Source organism: Cryptomeria japonica, chromosome 2, assembly GCF_030272615.1.
Source record: "Cryptomeria japonica chromosome 2, Sugi_1.0, whole genome shotgun sequence".
In the NCBI taxonomy this organism is placed as follows: Eukaryota; Viridiplantae; Streptophyta; class Pinopsida; order Cupressales; family Cupressaceae; genus Cryptomeria; species Cryptomeria japonica.
The window spans coordinates 225,521,328-225,540,776 of NC_081406.1; the positions used below are offsets into that span (position 1 = coordinate 225,521,328).

Sequence of the window (19,449 nt, forward strand, 5' to 3'; positions counted from 1 at the left end):
ATCATGTTCCATGTTCTTTGTTTGAAAGCTTCTCGTGCACAATATGAGTTTTATCGGGCGAGTGAAATCTATGTTATCAATGGTTGCAAGCATGATAAAAAGAATGTATTTTTAATGACTTTGTGTCTTCTGACAGTGAATTTTATACGGTGATTCCTCATGATTTTGGCTTCAAGAAAATGTGTAAGTTTCCAAATTTGATTTTTTCAAAATTCAAACATAAATTGTTGTGGATTGAGGGCATCTATTATTGTGGCCATCTGTAAAGTTCCCAAGGCATTTGTATTCTTGTCTTGATGAACTTTGAGGTCATCTTTATATATATGTACGTATGCTATTTGTACTAATATCTTTACATGATGACAGATGATTTTGTCATTGACACCCCTCATAAATTGAAGCAGAAGGTGGAAATGGTAGGTTGACAAAGATCACCTACTGTTGTATTGGTTTGCTTTTAATTATTAAATTATTTTAAATTGTTACTGTTTTTGATTAGAAAATTATGACCAAAATTGAATAAACGATGTAAGAATATTAAATTAGTACTTAATGGAAGGTAATGTCTATTGCACTTAATCATTGTTGATGTGTAAATTGATAACACAGGAGAGAAAACAAATAAACCATAATAAAAAATATAATTGTTTAAAATATAATATGTTAAGTATATTATTGCAAAGTAGTCAATCCTCCGTGCGGTGAATTTGAATATAAGATTTTGAGTTCTTTGATAATATGCCATGTAGGAGGTGGGGGAGTGGGAAGATTGTCTTGTTAATCGATGACTGTGCAGCATTGACTACAAATATTAATGGGTGCTTGTACCTCTTTTGTTTGAGACAAACTGAAAGAAGGAAGTGATCTATCTAGACTCAGAGTAGATCCCGCCAGCTCAAAGTCATAGCTTTGTGAAGGCAAAGGGCCAAAGACCTCTAAATTGGACTAGTGAATAAAAGTAGCGAGGGATCTTAGTAAGTCTATAGAAGTAGTAAAATTTCTTATAGATTTCATGCAAGATAGGGAACCCAATGATAAACTGTTTATCCCTGTCCTTTTTGTAAGTGTTTTAATTTACCCTTTGTAGGAAAACACAAAATGGAACAGTGTGCAAAATGTAACCTTTCTTCAAGTTTGAAGGGGGAAGTTTCCTTTTGAAGAGCGAATGAAATGATAATATTTCCTTACCTGGACAATTAAATTAATCTAGAACTAGTAGGATTTCTTTAAATGTGCAATACAAACATTCTAAAATGAAACCTATGTTTTTTTTCTCAGGCTAGGGCACAACACTAGTCAACACTTCTGCATGAGACAAGAGGCTTTATTAATTTTCCCTAATGCAGACAACCTAAACAATTAGTGAACACTTACATTTTTTAGCTAAAAACAGAAACTAAAATGCGTAAATGCATCACATGGATTATATTTAATAAGTAAACATTTGGGTAAATTGATTCAAGGGATCACATTCAAAGCCTCAATTGCCAACTTTAAGGAAACCTACTATACAAAGCCTGCAAACTGACTAGAGCAATTCAATTTACCTAAGCACATACACAAAATCTCAGAAATATTTTTGAAAAACAATTCAAGTAGTAAGTAGGCATACTAAAGCCTATTGAAAATTGAAGTGCCAGTAACTCTTACAAGAGTTTAAATTTCTTTTTGCATCTAATTTATCCATGATAATAAGAGTTTTTTTGTAGTTTCTATGCTGAAAATAGTTTGCTTGCTTTGGACACAATTGTGTACTTAGATTTTCTCTAGCATGCTTCTCAAGAAAGTTATCTACAAGAAAAAAAAAGAAAAACTTTAAACTTTCCTTTGTGTTAAATTTTATTTTGGCTGTCCATTTTAACCAAAATGAAAGGCAAAACAGATCCATCTAGATGCAGCATAGATGGACTACTCGGCAAATAGCCAAAAACTCCCGAGTTTTTGGCCCTGGCGAGTAAATTCGCTATTTACTCGCTGCAAAAACTCGCTGAGTTTTTGGTGAGTTTTTTTGCGACAACTCGGTGAGTCCGTGTTTAAAAGTCAGCTGCGCAGCAACGTAACATTAAAACGTCAAAAAAGTTCATCATTTCATCATTTTCTGTTTTGTAATTTGCTGCTAAGAGGAAAAACGCTCTGCCAAAAATTTCCAACCTGATTTCCATCAACTTTTGTCAATTATAAGTGGATTTGGAGCGGATTTGAAGTGGTTTTCAAAGCAAAATCAGATTCTTAGGTAGGTTTTCTGATTTTTTTCCTATGTTTTTTAAAACATTTTATTTCTTTTTTGTTGCATCTAGATGAATACAAAATCAACAATGGCCTTTCCTAAGTAGTCTAAATTGATTTAGAGTCATATGAACAAGATTTAACACCATTTTTGACAATTTTATTGATTTTTTCAAGTTTTTTCAAGAATCTCAAGTTTTTCAAAAAATTTCAAACCTTAATAGTTTTTCTTATTTTTTTAACTTTCAATGATGTCTAAAATTATTTAAACTAATCTAGTTAGTTTGCTAAATTTTTTAAGTAAAATATTAACTTTGTCTTTTCACTTTGTATAAGTTAATGATTAACCATTAATTTATAATGGCAAATACAATTGGTTTAGCTTCAGGGTCTACCCCGTCAGTAGATGCATGCCCATCTGGATATGTAGGCACTTGTCCTAAAGGTACTAGAGATAGGGCTTGGAAGTATGCCTTTGAACAACCGAAACCTGGGTCCGTAATATGCATTAAATGTGAAAGAGTATTTCATGGAGGCTTAAACAACCTCAAATACCACCTTGCAAGCATCGAGAAGCATGATGCCAGGGTATGTCCCGATGCCACAAAAGAAATAAAAAGAGACATTAATGCCGTACTTGGAGTTGGGGAAGAGAAAAATTTGCAAAGGGAGAGGGCAAAACTAGCCATGAGAGCATCCATAGCTGAATCTCAAAGTGCTTCAATTGACCTTGAAGAAGAAGAAGAAACACTTCAGGGCATAGTGAGCTCTCTTTGTGGCCCACGTATCCGCAAACCCAACACCACCTCGGCCACCACTTCAACTTCTTCTAGTAGAGCACCTTGTTGTCCTCATTTTTGTTTCCGAAAATGAAGGACCACTACATGAAATTTTTGTGAAAAAATGAAAATTTTTACTCTATGGCATGCTTCCCGAGGCAGAATTTTGACGAATCCTTGGATTGGCTTAATCCTCAATCTATCCTCGAACTACGTTTCGAATTTCGTCAAATTCTGGGTTCGTTTGCTATGTCTTTCCTTCAATTTCGGGTTTTAAAACCCCGACTGCAGGTGGAGAATTTTCTTCAAACTGCAAGTTTTAATGATATTCATTGTTTTGGTTGTTGTAGGGGAATTTTTAGCTTATTACATGTGCATTTTTATTAGAAAATGTTACTTGCAATTTGTTTTAAATTTCCCTTTCTTGTTTTTGTCTTTTTTATTGTTTTTTGGTCTTGTTTAGTTAAAATAGGGATTTTTTGGCTCAATTACAAGTAAACTAGCAGTTTGGTCAAAAAACCCCTACTTTAATGGTTTTTGCATGTAATAGGGATTTTAAATCCCCATTACATATGTGCAAGTCTTTCTTACTTGTTGTAGGGATTTTATTTCCCTTTTACAAGTAATTAAAACTTGTATTCCTCTCCAAAAAACCCGATTTTGGCCTAGTAAGTGAAAAAGTAAAATTTTAAACTTGCTATTTGTCTTAAAAATCTCGATTTTGGTTTGGCAAGTGAAAAAGTAAAAAATAAAACCTGTCATTTGCTCCAAAAATCCCGATTTTGGCTTGTAAGTTGAAAAGTGAAATTAAAACTCGTTATTTCTTCCCCAAAACCCTATTTTCATTGTTTCATGATAATTCGAACTTGTTGTTTGTCTCCAAAAACCCGATTTGCAAGAAAAACGGATTTGTTGAAGATTTCAAAGCGATTTTTTGTGGAGATTTGTTGGAGATGCAAGGCGTTTAGGATTCTATCCTATTCTCATGCATTTACAAACACATTTTACGCCATTTAGGGTTTATTGTTACTGGTTTTTTGAGCTAAATCAGCTAACACGTGGTTCCTTCAATCCACATTTTGGGCGTTTTTCACTCTACAAATCTGCATTCTCCTAAATCGTTTTCCCTTCTCTCACCTAGGCGTGGATTTTGGGATAAGATTTGAGCTATTTAATGATGCCGTTGGAGATTGAAATGGTGGCCACGTTTTTCTTCACGTGATCCCTTTGGCTACGTTTTGTAACACTTGTCTCCATTTTTCCTACTCCTACTTAGGCGTTTCGCTCCAATCCTTTTGGGCGTGCTCTCTCATTGGCACTTTGATCTTCCAAATTTGGGATTGCTGCTACATTTATTAGTTTGGGGCATTTTTGCAAAACGTGTTAAGGGTTTTGGCATTGCGGATTGCTTCTATTTTTGGTCTTCCTTCTTTTTTCCAAAAATTGGTTGCATTTTTGGAGAAACATTTGCATTTTCAAGAAAGGTATGTTCTCTTTCCTTTCTTTCCTTCATTTTATTATTTTCTTGTTTTCTTAATTTTCTTTCTTAGTTACATGTTTGGCATGTATTGTTCTTCCCCCAAAAATCGGTTTTTGTGAGAGGATTTTTCCCCTTGGTATGCAATTTTCGAATTGCATTGTTCTTCCCAAAATTCCCTGTTTACTTGTATTCGGGATTTTTAATCTCGATTACAAGTTGGCTGGAAATTCTTGTTCTTCCCCTACGGTTAAGGAATTTAACCATTTTTGGTTGAAATTCCAAGTTAAAAAGTGTGAAATACCCCTCCGTTGCAAATTCGGGTTTTGAAAACCGGATTACATGTTGAAGAGTTCCTCCCATTTTCATAAAAATGACTTTCCCGGATTTTCCCATTTCTATCCATCCATGTTCGCCATATCCGTACTTTCCATTTCCATCATTTTCCGCAAGTCAAAATCTCTCTTGTCGTCCATTTCTCCCTTTTTGAATTTACAAGTGTACTTGTATTCGGGTTTTAAAACCCCGATTGCATGTATGTCCTTACCAACTTGTATACTTGCGAAAATTCTCCCAAGATCCGAAATTGGTCAAAGTCAAGATTTTCCCCTTTCTACATATTTCCCCCTCTTCCTCTCACAAAATTGTAAAGTTCAAGACACGAAGTTTTTCCCATTTGGAGAAGGAAGAATGATATTTGCAGCTGACTATGATGTTGCCTTAACACTTTTAAGTCTTCATCACAGCATTCCAGGTTCACAATCAATGTCAGATTTGCTGGCATCTCCAACTCCAAAGAAAATGAAATACAAATATGACAAATGCCAGAATGTGGTTGCACCTTCCCAGGTTTCTTCTCGTTTGGATCGCATCAGAGACACAGAGATAGGGCACATTGATATGGCGAAATTCGTCAATAGGGTAGAAGATCCATAGGATAATAACTTACAGCGGCTGTTGGACAGCCATATCCATCATGCATCTTCTTTCCCGGTGGCTGCCCTAGAACCTGAGTTCGTTCTTGCATGTGCCCATTATTTTGACAAAGAGTCAAGAGTCATAAAAAATGATGATGGTGAAGCTATAATTCATCTCGATGCGGATACAATCGAGAAGGTCTTCAAAATGCCTCCTGCACTTGTTTATATGGAAATCACCAAAGAAAGTGCAGCAGAGTATTATGTGAATAGGGAAAAAGATTGCAAGCGCCATATCAATAGGTGGATCCAAGAACCATGACCTTCCTTCTCAAGGTGGGCAAAGTTGTACCGCTGTGATTTCAAATGGGAGATTGGGGACTCCATCACTCTTCTTAGCAGGATGATGGGCCTTGAGCATTCCAATGTCTTTGAGCCATGGATGTATCAGTTCATTATGTTCATACAGCAGTCACATCACATTTCATGGGGGGAAGTCATCAGCGATGCCTTGTGCGAACAACTTGCAGCAGTTCCTACCACCATGACCTTCTTCATGAATTCTTATTTGGTATATTTAGCAGCATCACTTAGACACTTTCCAGATTTTTCTACCAAGGGTGATCGCTCGCTTATACCAGTTTGGGAATATTATGACCAGTTGCCATTGAGACCCAACAGACTGCATTTTAGAAGGATCCAAGATGCATTCTTTGGATATTTCATGTGTCAATTTGATAGAAACCTCATAAACAAGAGAGTATCAGATGAGGCATGGGACAAGGTGTCTGAGTATGGGTGTTTGTTTCTGCAATTTCCCACCTTCACCTATATAAGGATAGGATGCTATGATGGACAACCATACATGCTTCCCAGATACCCAACCGATAAGATAATTCTTATGGAGTTGGGAAGACAGATCATGGCTGTCCACACTTTTCAGTCTGCTAAGCACAAGATTGGAATGGGGATCTCTACCACAAACCCATTGAAAATTGGTCGATACTCCCTTGTCACATTTGTGAAGGCTAAGGCCATGGAGGCTGAATTGCAGGAAATCAAGCTCAAAAGGTTCAAACCTAGAGCTGATTTTGATTATAGAGGTATGAAGGAGAAGATCAAGAAATCCTTTGTGCATGTTCATCGCATTGAAGACATTTGGGTAGATCTCCGCACAGAAGCCGAAATTCTGAAAATGGATTACTGTAGGTTCACTGTTGAACAAATTGTTGATTTGAACTTGGCGGATATCCCACAAGGGATGATTGATGATGGGCATATACTTGATCTTGAATACACTTCACGGAGGGTTGAGGAAGCTCCACTTCCTTTGATCCAATGGTCACACAAGTAGTGTATCTCCATCCTTGACAGATTTCAGCCTATCTTGGCCAACACTAACGCATGGCTGAAAAGTAATGCTGTTAGACTTATACAAATCAAGGTTGGTAAAGAAGATGATTCTACAGAGCCTCTTGGATGGATGTTTGAGATTCAGATTGACAATAAGGAGGGTGCTTCATCTTCAGGCACAAGGATCAAGTTACGGGTCAATCGTGCAGTGGTGCTTCCTCCTGAGGAGACGACAGTTCCTGGGAAAGAAAAATGACGATTCCATGTTCAAGTGATTGATCTGGATAATCCAAAAGAGGGGCAACAATCTGATGATGCTCCCAAGTCTCCAGTTTCAGACTCGCCTCCTGAGATCATTCCTCCAGTTTCTATTGAAACGCCTCTTTCTCCTCCTGATTTACCAGAAGATGAGTCTCCTCATAATGCAATTCCTATTTCAGCATATGAGCCATCTCCTGGGCATCAACAAGAGACTCTGTTGGAAGTTCCTGAGGATAACCCTGCTTGCATTCAGCTGTCAGAAATTGATACTTCCACTTCTGGTTTTGAAGAATTCATGAGGCAATCCTCCTGTCCATTGGTAACTGAGCATACCGTGGTCACTATCCAAATAGATGTTCCTCCCAGGATGACCACGGTAATTCAAACAGAAACTGCTTCTCCTTTGTCTATGGCTGCTACCGGAAGAGAGTTGATGACTTTGCCTCCATGGCTTAGTTCTTTCACCCCGAAAAGGAAGAAGCAAGAAATCTCACCTGATGTCTTTGATTACCAGCAACTCAAACAGTCCAGATCCAAAGTTGCTAAGAAGGCCAAGACTATCTCTAGGGTAACTGTTGATAGCAACAAGATGAAGGTAGCTGAAATTGTGGAACCTGTTGCAGATAAGCCACTTGAAGAAATTTCAGCTGCTGATTATAAAGTTACAAGAATAGAGTTGGGCAAACAAACGCATGAGGTCATTAAACATGATGCTCAGTTTTCTGTTGCTTCGTTGGTGCAAAGGTGTGATGAGCTTCTAGTGAAGAAAGACAAGCTAGAAGAGGAAAACCGACAGCTTATGGCAGCCATTCATAAAATCACAAAACCTATTGCTGAAGGGAGTAACTCCACAGGTTCTTCTGGTTCCCCACAATTTTTTTTTGAAATTTAGTTGTGTTTACATTACAACAAGGACCCGTTAGGGTTAGCAATGAAAATACAATAATTCTGAAAACTGCAACCCTTCCACTTTTTGATCACCAAGTGCCCAATCTGTGAAGGTGAGAGCATACAGTGTTGAGGGGATCGTTAGTAGCAAAATACTGAAAATTATTACAATACTTGGGCAGCAAGCCAACCCCTTGTGCTTATTCAACGGGTGATGGAAATTCTGAAACTTCTTGGCGGTAAACGAGTCAAGAACAAACCAAACAACTGAAACAACAATCACTCAACCGCTTATGCAGCGGGAGGACTAGGAATGAAATTAACAATCAACTCTACTGCTTATGTAGCGGGAGGGACAGTATTACAAATTTCAGATGTAGGCGGCAAGCCAGTCTCTTCCACTTATTCAGTGGGTCTCTTTTTTTTTTCATTTTTACAATCTAGAAGTAGCTGTTAGTACTACTAAACAGCTTTACAAATAAGATCATGAGATTCTTGAGATTAAGAAGAACACTGTCCCACTCTGCAAAGTGAAACTAAGCACAACCGAAACCCACAGACAATCCCCACCAAAATACACACCACACTATTGATTTTCTGAATCTGATATAAATGAATAGCAGGCTGGAAACGCAGACCAGCAACACAAAATCCCACTAAAATACTCACAACTTCCTCAAATCCTAACCAAATGACATGAAACTGAAAGCATACGACTCCAAGGGAGGAGGCGATCAAGCCTAGAACAACAAACTATAGAAAACTGATCCCAAAACATTATGCATGCATCTCAAAGCACTTAGCCAAATGGTAGGGCCAACTAAGGGGCCGATTTACTAAAATAAAATCCAAGACACCATTTTAAGTTCTATAAACTCACAAAATGAATTGCCTAAACCAAATAGAGAGATAGATGAAATGCTCAGAACGAGGAGAATAACATACTAAGACCAGCGTCCAATAATCTACTTCAGCACACTTCGCGACCAATGACATGAACACTGAAAAACACTCCAAAACATCTGAAACTGATTCATAATTCTGCAACATTGTTCTCCAATCCACTCCTCTGAATGAGGAGAGGTAACAAGCTCGACTAGTTGCTATAGTGCAAGCAAGAAATCAAGCGGTAGCTAGGAGGTATGCATTCCCCGAAGCTTCATTCCAAATTTCGGCAGCACTTCGTTATAATTTCTTCATGGATGCCCCCAAATGAAGGCCAAGGCACTTATTTATAACCGTCTCCCCAAATCAAACTTCTACTCCCTCCAATATGGGATTAAACAATGGCATTCAAATTTCCTTTAATTTTCATTTTATTTCACTTCATTTCAATACCTCACCAAATCGCCCAAGTTCACATCCACCCTTAATCGCCACTTTGATAAATATAATGCTTATAAAATAATATTGATGAAATTGCACTTCGGCATCTCAATATGAAGGTGGAATATTTCGCCAAATAGACTTAGTATAAAAATAATATTTACCTTCTCTAAGTCGTCCAAGATCATAGCAGAGTCACCTTATTAAAATTGGCAATAATGTGTAAAGTGAGCGCTCAACAATTACTTATAAATAATAATATAACTTAGGCAATCTTACTTAGAAATCATCCAACTTGCCTTAAGTTATAATTTAATTAAAAACACCATGGCGACCCCTTGAAGACACAACACAAATTACGCCTAGGCCATGGGGAATAATAATGGGGATATTACAACTTGGTGCCTTTCCAACAAACCCCTGTGCCAAAAAATTAAAAAAAGCAATTTTTTTAGTAGGAAATATGATTTCTTAGACCAAATCCGAGTCTGAACTTTCTTTATTTTTGATTTTGTAAAATAGGAAAGTCTTAAGAGCATAATTGTTTTTCTAGATAGTGAATTTCAACAAGCTTCATATTCCATTGATTCACTACTAGAGAATTGTTCGTAATTATTGTTTTATTCATTGGAACCTGAAAGTATATTTAAAAATTTGAAATCCAATTTTTATGAAGGACTTGATAGTGATCTACATAAGACTTTGCATTTATAGCACATTTGTCTCACATTTTCAGTTGCTTGTTTTGTTTTGTTTCTTTAATTGGTTAATGGTCCCGTGTTTTAATAATGGGCTCCATTTCTAATCACATTAATTGATAACACTCGCCCAATACCCCACTCATATATCATATTAACATTGAGAAAATCGCCTCTAGGTTTTTAATTCGTGTTATCACCGCTGCAAGTTCTCACTTATCCAGATTTAAACCTTATATCAAGAAATATTTTGGGCTTACAAACTGACTTGAATATATCCTATTATTAGCACACAAATTGTTACAACAAGGAAACATTTTGTTAGTTTACGTCAGTGGTTGTATGGGCATGATGAAACAAACACATTTTAAAAAGTATTGATTGTAATGATGGAAATTCCTTGATAGTGTAAAATTCGTTATCAGGCCATTCTTTCATTCTTCTTTCTTTGTCACAAGGGTGGTATGAAATCATTACATTTAAAAAAATGTTTATTCTAGATGTGCAAATCCTAGATTGTTGGCAATATCTTACATATTTGTAAGGGTTTAATAATATGAATCTATGATAAAATTATTTATTATAAAAAATACAATTACTTTTTAATTGAGATCTTGTGTTTCGCTGCTTTGAAGTCATTTCTGATCTGTTGTCTTCTCCCCATGCTGTCATATTGCCAACGATGTACCTTTGTACAGTAGTTTAGTGATGGGTGCATTTGGGTTTGGAAGCTTGCAACGATAACTCTCTTTGTTTATGTTGTTTTGTTTATGGGCATTACTTTTGTGTGTGTGTGTGAGAGAGAGAGGTTATATAATCTTGAGTACATTCATAGAAAATGGGATTTGAGCCTTGTTATAGCTAATGAACACTTTTGTCTTCTTCAAGGTTGAGGCACTGGGAGAAATTGAACTTGCAACAAAGTTGCTGAAGGATGATATTGTAGAAGATGTGAGGCCTCTGATATAAATTGAATACTCCCTCTGTCAAAAATAAAGCTGTTTATCTTATGACAGTTTTTTCCCAATTCTGTATCTAAATCAATGTCTCAGGTACCACATGTTATTGCACTACATCAGAATTGACATTTTTGCATTCTACATTTGCAGGAAGATCCTTTCTACTCTCATTATCAACGTCTTCATTGCAATATCTTGCCTCTAGATGAAGATTCTGAGGATATTGGTTTGGTAATAATTCTTTATTTCAAATGTTCTAGGTGCATAATGATTAGTTCTTTAATGCATAATTAGTTCTTTGTGTTGTGAGTCATTAGCTAAATTTTTCATGAAATCAGCCACCTCATTTGCTATTTGATAAAGATGTGTTATCTAATACTCTTAAAAATGTGATAGATTCTCCCATACTTCCTGTATAAATTTGTTAAGATTCCCATTGGATGTTGATCTTCTATGTATGGCATTGGTAGTAATCAGTGAATTCTCTTCGAGGTGTATTGAATCTTTTTCTAGCTTTTTGCAGATTTGTAGTCCCAGGATAGCTGCCTTGAATTTGGCTTCGTTCTTTGTTACCTCCACAAGTTTTCGATCTGCTAGCTTGCTAGGATATTCTCTTCATGATCTCTTCCTACACAACCTACCCCAGATTTATATGGATTTCCTCGGGAGGCGCTGTTGATGTTAATTTTAATCCAATTTGTATCTGGGGGATGTAACAGTCATTCACTTTCAAGTTATCACTCAGTTGATCCCAAGGAACCTGATGAACAGGGGGTTATTTTAATATATATATATATATATATTAGATTTATTGTATTATATTAAATTTTGATGTTTTAAGATTTAGTATGCTATTTTCAAGTCTAAATATTTATAAATTTAATATAATTATAATGTAGATTTATTGTATTATATTAAATTTTAATATTTTAAGATTTAGTATGCTATTTTCAAGTCGAAATATTTATAAATTTAATATAATTATATTTACATTTCAATATTTTAATACTAGATTTGTATTATTTGAATTTAGTCGAAGATGAACAGAGACCTTGTGACATAGTGTTGTGGCCATTTCACACATCACCCAATCGAAGATGAGGACCCCCTCTTTTCGCCTCCAGCAACAGTAGTCTGTCAATCAAATGGTTAGTATTCTGAGATTAGAGTCCAAAATGAAGATTCCCCTTGTCATAGAGCATTGTCAATCTTAGTGGCGGAAGATGAAACTCATAGTTAAGAGGTATGTTAGAAAGATTGCAACAAATTGAAACCTCTTAGTCTAGGTCAAATAGGGTTTGAAGAAGGTTTGTCTCAAGTACGATTAAATGTCAAGACTTAGTGCAAAGGAACCTTTGATGGCCGATTGAAGGAAGAAGGTTTTGACAACAAAAGATGAAGTTTTGAATGATGTAATGATCGATTTGCCTTAGAGATGAAAATTTGGTAAACTTAGTTTCAAAATTTTGGCAAAACTTTGGAATGCAAATGGATTGCAAAGGTCTCCAATATGGCCGACTAAGGAATGAGATGCAAAACAAGTCAATTTGCCCACCTCAACCCAATCTTGCAAAGGTGTTATCAAAAGCCGCCCAAGTGTATGACTTGAAAAGGTCCTTCAAAAAGCTGCCTCAAATCAACCTTGCAAAGGTGCTACAAAATGCTGCCTTCAAACTAATCTTGCAAAGGTGCTCTAAAAAGCCGTCTAGACGATGAGTCGCAAAGGTCTCTTAAAAATCCCACCCAGTGAATGAGTGGCAAAGGTCTCTCCAAAATCAGCCTTCAAGCAAGTGTTGCAAAGGTCTCTCCAAAAGCTTATCACATCAAAAGTTGCAATGGTCCTTCAAAAATCCGCCCAAGGTGCAAGATGCAAAGGCGTTACAAAAATCCGCCTAGATCAACGAGTTGCAAAGGTGCCTTAAAAAGCCGACTGAACTAAATGATGCAAAGGAAAAGATCGAAACCGATTCAAGTTGAAAGTCGCTATCTTCTAATCAACAATAGGTCAGCTAATAACCTAAGTAATGAGCGCTCACCAATCAAAAGGCAAATTAAAATATAATTTGGTAAACTTAGTTTCAAAATTTTGGCAAAACTTTGGAATGCAAATGGATTGCAAAGGTCTCCAATATGGCCGACTAAGGAATGAGATGCAAAACAAGTCAATTTGCCCACCTCAACCCAATCTTGCAAAGGTGTTATCAAAAGCCGCCCAAGTGTATGACTTGAAAAGGTCCTTCAAAAAGCTGCCTCAAATCAACCTTGCAAAGGTGCTACAAAATGCTGCCTTCAAACTAATCTTGCAAAGGTGCTCTAAAAAGCCGTCTAGACGATGAGTCGCAAAGGTCTCTTAAAAATCCCACCCAGTGAATGAGTGGCAAAGGTCTCTCCAAAATCAGCCTTCAAGCAAGTGTTGCAAAGGTCTCTCCAAAAGCTTATCACATCAAAAGTTGCAATGGTCCTTCAAAAATCCGCCCAAGGTGCAAGATGCAAAGGCGTTACAAAAATCCGCCTAGATCAACGAGTTGCAAAGGTGCCTTAAAAAGCCGACTGAACTAAATGATGCAAAGGAAAAGATCGAAACCGATTCAAGTTGAAAGTCGCTATCTTCTAATCAACAATAGGTCAGCTAATAACCTAAGTAATGAGCGCTCACCAATCAAAAGGCAAATTAAAATATATATATATATTTTTTAAAGAGGCAAGTCGGGCTAAAGAAAATGGAGAAGTGAAAAGACACATCTATAGACCTCAACGCCTATATAAGGGAGTATGCTTGCTCATTCCAAGACTTCATTCAAGGCAATCTACAATATTCGATCTGCAAATATAAGAAACAAGCGAACTTCATAGAGCAACATTTTGATTTGTATCTCTAAAACTAACGCTTTGAAGGACAAATTCTCTGTGCATTAGCAATTTTAACAAGAGATTTTGATCATCTCATTGATCAAAATGCATTTTCAAGAAAGACAAAATTGATTTATCCTAGCTTAGGAGCCTTTTCAGTTCAATTTGAAGGCAGCCTGGGCTAAGATTGTTCAAAATCTGTATACCATCATTTCTACATCTGCATATAAAAGATGAAATATGATCAAATCAGACCTTGACAATTGGCGAGTTGGTAATTGTAAGAACATATTCGAATGCAAAATACTCTTACAAACCCTAAGGATTTGATAAATTGCTCTAAAGGTTTGAAAATCTAAGCTTATTTCATCATTTCCAGGTCTGATTCTTTTCAAAGAGGTGTAGCTTTCAAGTTTTTGTTTGCCTTAGCAAGGGTAAGATAAGTTGTGGATGAAGTTGAATATCAATAGCATTCTTATCTATCACATCTCCTTCCTCAAAAAGAAAAAAAAAACCAAAAAAAAAAACCATATGTATTTGGTGACCAAATTATCTTGTTTGCAGGCCAATGACTTAAGCGAAGACATGAGGAAATATGAGGCAGGTCCTAATGAGGAACGAATTCAAAGATACACTCTTTGAGACTAAACTCACCTCCAAATGGCGAAAGATTGGCGACACCATCTTCGGGCACACTGATATGGAAGATTTTCAAGATCAAGTGTTCGGTAGAGGCAAATACACCGCTTCGAAGATAGCAAAAAACTCACAAGGAATGGTATTGCTCACATTGCAAGCTTCCCACCAGCAGTACAATGTAGCGAATTGGTTCTAGAATGTGCAAAGCATTATGATCTGGAGAGGACGATTATAGTAGCACCAGATGGAAGCAAGATAGCATACCTCACGGAGCTATCTATAGCTGAAGTGTTCAATGTGCCTGTGTTCAATGTGCCTACATATGACAAGCTCATTTACAAGAGTAAGGATGATGCATTAGCACTATACCAAAGCAAACCAAAGATATGCGATGACATCCTCAACAAGAATTGGATCATAGAACCATGGAGTAGTCATAAGAGAGTACCCAAGAAGACACTACTCAAGTCAGATTTCAAGGAAGGACTGACTGAGCTTGTAATGATGCTGAACAGAATTATGAGATCCCCACAAACTACATCCTACGAATCTTGGATGTGGTACTACATAGAGGAAGTGACTAAAGGTGTTAACATAATCAATTGGGCCAAGATAGTGAGTGATAATCTACATGAGCAATTGAAGAATGTAGGACAAACTAAAACATTCAATATGAGCTCATACTTAATCTACATTTTATCAAGATTTGGGAAATACGAAGGTTTGAATTGTAGAGCACTTGTTGGACCAGCAGAAGGACAAATGCTTTCAAATGATGCCTATCCACAGTTGCACTTGAACAATAGTGTTGCTCATTTTAGGAGGGTGAACGATGCATTCACCATGCATATTGTGAGAACATTACATTACAAGGGAGCACTCATATTAGACTATCTAAGGAGTCAATTAACCTGATAAAGAAGTATGGGTGTTGGTATACTCAATTTCCAAAATTCACATATTTGAGGATATAAGCATGCTCTTCATATGCCTATCATCTACCAAGATATCCTACTAACAGGATGGTGTTGTTTGAAGTATCAAGGCAACATTAGAATATGATGAAATCAAGAAGAGAAAGCTAAAACCACCTTCCCAGTGATGGTAGGAAAATCATTTGAAACATGCCCCAGCCTTTTAGCAGCACAAGGATTGGAGGAAGAGCTACACCACTACAATCTCAGGATTCATACCTCAAGGAGCAACTTTGATCCCTATCATAACATTGGAACATTGAATAAAGAGAAGTTTCACCACTTCATGCATATTGAAGACCATTGGGCTAATGTAGTTGATGACTTTGAAATAAGAGAAAGAGCATACTCAAGATTATCTCTTAAATCGATTAGACACACAAAAGTATTGCGGGTACCAGATCAAATACAAGGGGATGAAGATGTGATATTAGCCCACTATAGAAAAGAGAAGGACAAGCCTCTTTCATCAATAGATTGGTATGCTCTCGAGGTCATCCAACTAGAAGTCATAAATGAAATAGTGTTAGACAACACTAGGAAGTGGATATTGTATCAAGTTGATAAATTGAGAGCAAAAGGCATCACTCTAACATATGATCGGATGGATAATGAGGAGTCATCATCTAACCAATATGAAAATCCAGAAGAGTCCGAAGAGGAAAGCACAGGAAATGAAGTGAACATACAAGGGGAGAGTAGTCAACAGGACATTCCTGAAAGTTGACAAGCTCAAGCAAATAAGAGAAAAGTGTTGAAATATAACTCAGATCGACAAAAGAAGCAAAGGTTAGTGTTGACGTGGCTAAAATTGTATTTTTACAACTCCATCCGGCCAACATAGAATAGAATTTACTCGCTGAGTATCCTATCCTCTCTTGCGTAAGGAATCCCTAATGCTGTTTTAGTTGATCAAAGGGGACAACCTCAAGGTTCCAAATGTCAGGTCAAGACTGCGGGATAATTCAGCGGTTGATGTGTTTTGTTGGGAGCACAAGGGGCCTTACGTTTTGTTGATGTGTTTGGAATCGCATTGCTACAAACTCCATACGGCCAACGCAGAATAGAATAAACCAGCTGAGTATCCTATCCTCTCTTGAGATAAGGAAGTCCCTAATGCTACTTTTTCGTATTTGATCAAAGGGGACAACCTCAAGGTTTCTTTTGTCAGGTCTTGACTGCGGAATTTCTCAGTGGTTTGATGTGCTTTTGCTGGAAACATAAGGGGACTTACGATTCGCAACAAGCTAGTCTGCTGTGATTCTCGAATTATGCAATAAAGAGCAAAAGGAAAGGGTTTAGGAAGCCTAAGGACAAGGATGATAACAACGGATGCAGTGGGTAGACGGATTTTGATAAACCAGTTCTTGTTTCGCCAAAGATATCCTCACAACTAGACAAAAACGGTGCAAGCTCCAAGGGATGAAGGATTTTCAGACCGGAGACACTCGTTTTAGGCACCCAATTTTGGCGCAGCCTAAGACGAACACCTGCAGTTGAACTAGGCACAGTTTGGGTTCAGACTAACCATGCACGATGACCTACAATCAGCAGACCCCCAATGGTATGAACCAGAAATGCATCAAATACCCCTCCACACTTCACCATTAAAATCCCTGCACTCTAAAATTAACCAGCTGAAAGAAACCATGCAAACAAACCAAAACAAAGACAACAAACACCATATTTCAATGTTCATATATTTGCCTTAGCTGCCATTACAACAATTTCTGCAGCATCTCTATGCTATGCCTAAAATCTAACCTATTCTAACTCTAAAATCTAACTATCTAACTGAAATCTCTAACTCTCTAACAATCTCCAATTATCTAACCATCTAACTATCTAACCCTTTACAAAAGAAAGGCCTCTGCCTTTTATAGATTTTACAATAATGAATCGAAGGCTAGGATGGACTGCATCCAAGGGCCTTGATCTGCCTTCTAGGAGCAAGCAGCTTTAACCCATGCCCAATTAATTCTCAGTTATCCAACCAACAAATATATCAACTACCAACCACTTTTGGCTTTAATTCAGGTTTATCCGGTCGTCTTGGTGGTTGGGAATAGTTATCCACAAAAATATCTTGCACGGGACCCATAGGGAATTTACAATAAAGCAGTTTCAGCTTTCTAGAAATTGAATTCCTTGAATTAAATCCAGCTGTGTCCCTTTTCTCGAGAAGGCATAAACTTGCAGCATTCAGAATGTTCTTTGGTCTTTGGTTCCGGTGGTTGACTTTATCTTTGTTCAGCGGCACGGTTCCTAGTGTGTGGTTGCTCTCGCGCTCCTGCAGCATGTTCCCACATCTTTTTCTTTTCTAGTCTTCAGCACCTAGCCTTGGATTGTGATCCTTCTTTGATTTGCGTTTGAGGCCTTCTCCTGGTTCTTTGATGACGTCCTGCGACCTGCGAATGATCAATTTCATTTCAATAAATCAATTTGAAAAATTAATTAATTTAATTTAATAAATATTAAATTTAATTACGACGTCTGGCTTGAGAAGCTCTTTGTGAGATGTATCTTGAAAATGCTTCTCCTTTCTCTTCGAATGTGAAATTTGATCCTTGGTCTTGATAGTGTTTGGGCGATTTACTTCTGCGTGATTTTACCTTTGGAGTCTTGGGCGTTTTGAATGGGTTTATGGCATTTTGAAAACTTCTTATAGCGTGATTCTGGAGGTTTGAAGAGCTTCTACAAATTTTAAAATCCTAACACTTATGCTTTTTTCTGGTGAATTTCGGAGAACTTAGACATTTTTGAATTGGAGATATTTTCGGAGCCTGGGGAGTTTATTCCAGCTGAAGGGTAATTTTCGGACCATTGAACACTTCTTGCAACTTAAAGAAAACTTCGGAGTTTCAAGGCGTTTTTACAAATTTCGGAGTTTTCGCGATTTTTAACCTTTTATCCGAAATTTTGGACCTTGGAGAGGTTCTGGCGATTTTGAAGATTTCAGAGTGTTAGCACACTTTAACGCCTTTGCGATTTTGGAGTTTTCGCGTTTTGGTGCCCAAAGGCATTTTCGGACCATTTGTTAGATTTTGCAAATTTCGAACTATTTCGGACTTTGAATGCCTTTTGCAAGTTTAAAAAAAACTTCGGACCTCTAGGCGTTTTTGGAATTTAAAGAAAACTTCGGACCATTTAGCATATTTTGCAAATTTCGGAGCATTTGAACTTTTTTTGCAACTTTATCAAAATTTCGAATTTTGCCCTTAGGGTCCGAAATTTGGCCCTCTGGGCAATTTCGTGATCTTAAAGATAAATTCGGACCTTTCCACGCTTTTGGGATTTTTGAAGATTTTCGGATTTTTGGAGGTTTTGCAAATTCGGAGGTTTTAACGTTTTTGCAAATTCGGAGGTTTTAACGTTTTTGCAAATTCGGAGGTTTTAACGTTTTGTTTACTAAGGCGCTTTCAGACCATCTAACACTTTTGCAAAAAAACTTCGGACCCTTTACCCTTTCTTGCAAATTCTACGAATTTCAGATCTTTAGCCCCTTTTGCGAATTTATCATATTTTCGAATTTCGGCTCTAGGGTCCGAAATTAGGTGTCTTAAGTGAAATTCGGACCTCTGGGGGCTTTTTGCAAACTTTTCTAAATCTTTAAATTTCGGCCCCAGGGTTCGAAATTGGGCATTTTAAGTGATTTTCGGACCTAAAGGGTCTTTTTACAACTTTTTTACTTTTTCAAATTTTTGCCCCAGGGTCCGAAATTGGGCAACTTAAGTGAAATTCGGACCTCTGGGGTCTTTTTGCAACTTTTTCAAATCTTGAAATTTCGGCCCCAGGGTCCGAAATTGGGCATTTTAAGTGAAATTCGGACCTTATGGGCATTTTTGCAACTTAAGTGAATTTCAGACCTCTTAACAAATTTTGCAAGTTCATAACAAACTTTGAATTTCGGCCCTAGGGTCCGAATTTGGACATTTTAAGTGAAATTTAGGACCATAAGGGGTTTTTTGCAACATTTCACATTTTCAAATTTTTGGCCCAGGGTTCGAAATTGGGCATTTTGGCGATTTTAAACGTTTTCTTCAAGAAGTGCGAGCTTGGGCACTTGGGCGAGTTTGTCAAGACCTCTCCGAAGGATCACTTC

At 37.2% G+C, this 19,449-nt stretch overlaps 1 protein-coding gene across 3 annotated transcripts in view; it reads left to right on the forward strand.

The window, feature by feature from the left end:
• The window catches only part of LOC131048690 (poly [ADP-ribose] polymerase 2), a 237,155-nt gene that overhangs the window by 72,955 nt on the left and 144,751 nt on the right, over positions 1-19,449 (forward strand). For all 3 annotated transcript variants that reach the window (XM_057982747.2, XM_057982748.2, XM_057982750.2), the window contains 4 exons: positions 137-183; positions 367-416; positions 10,814-10,876; positions 11,035-11,115. In XM_057982747.2, the coding sequence (XP_057838730.2) occupies positions 137-183; positions 367-416; positions 10,814-10,876; positions 11,035-11,115 (241 nt within the window). The remainder of the gene's footprint in view (positions 1-136; positions 184-366; positions 417-10,813; positions 10,877-11,034; positions 11,116-19,449) is intronic.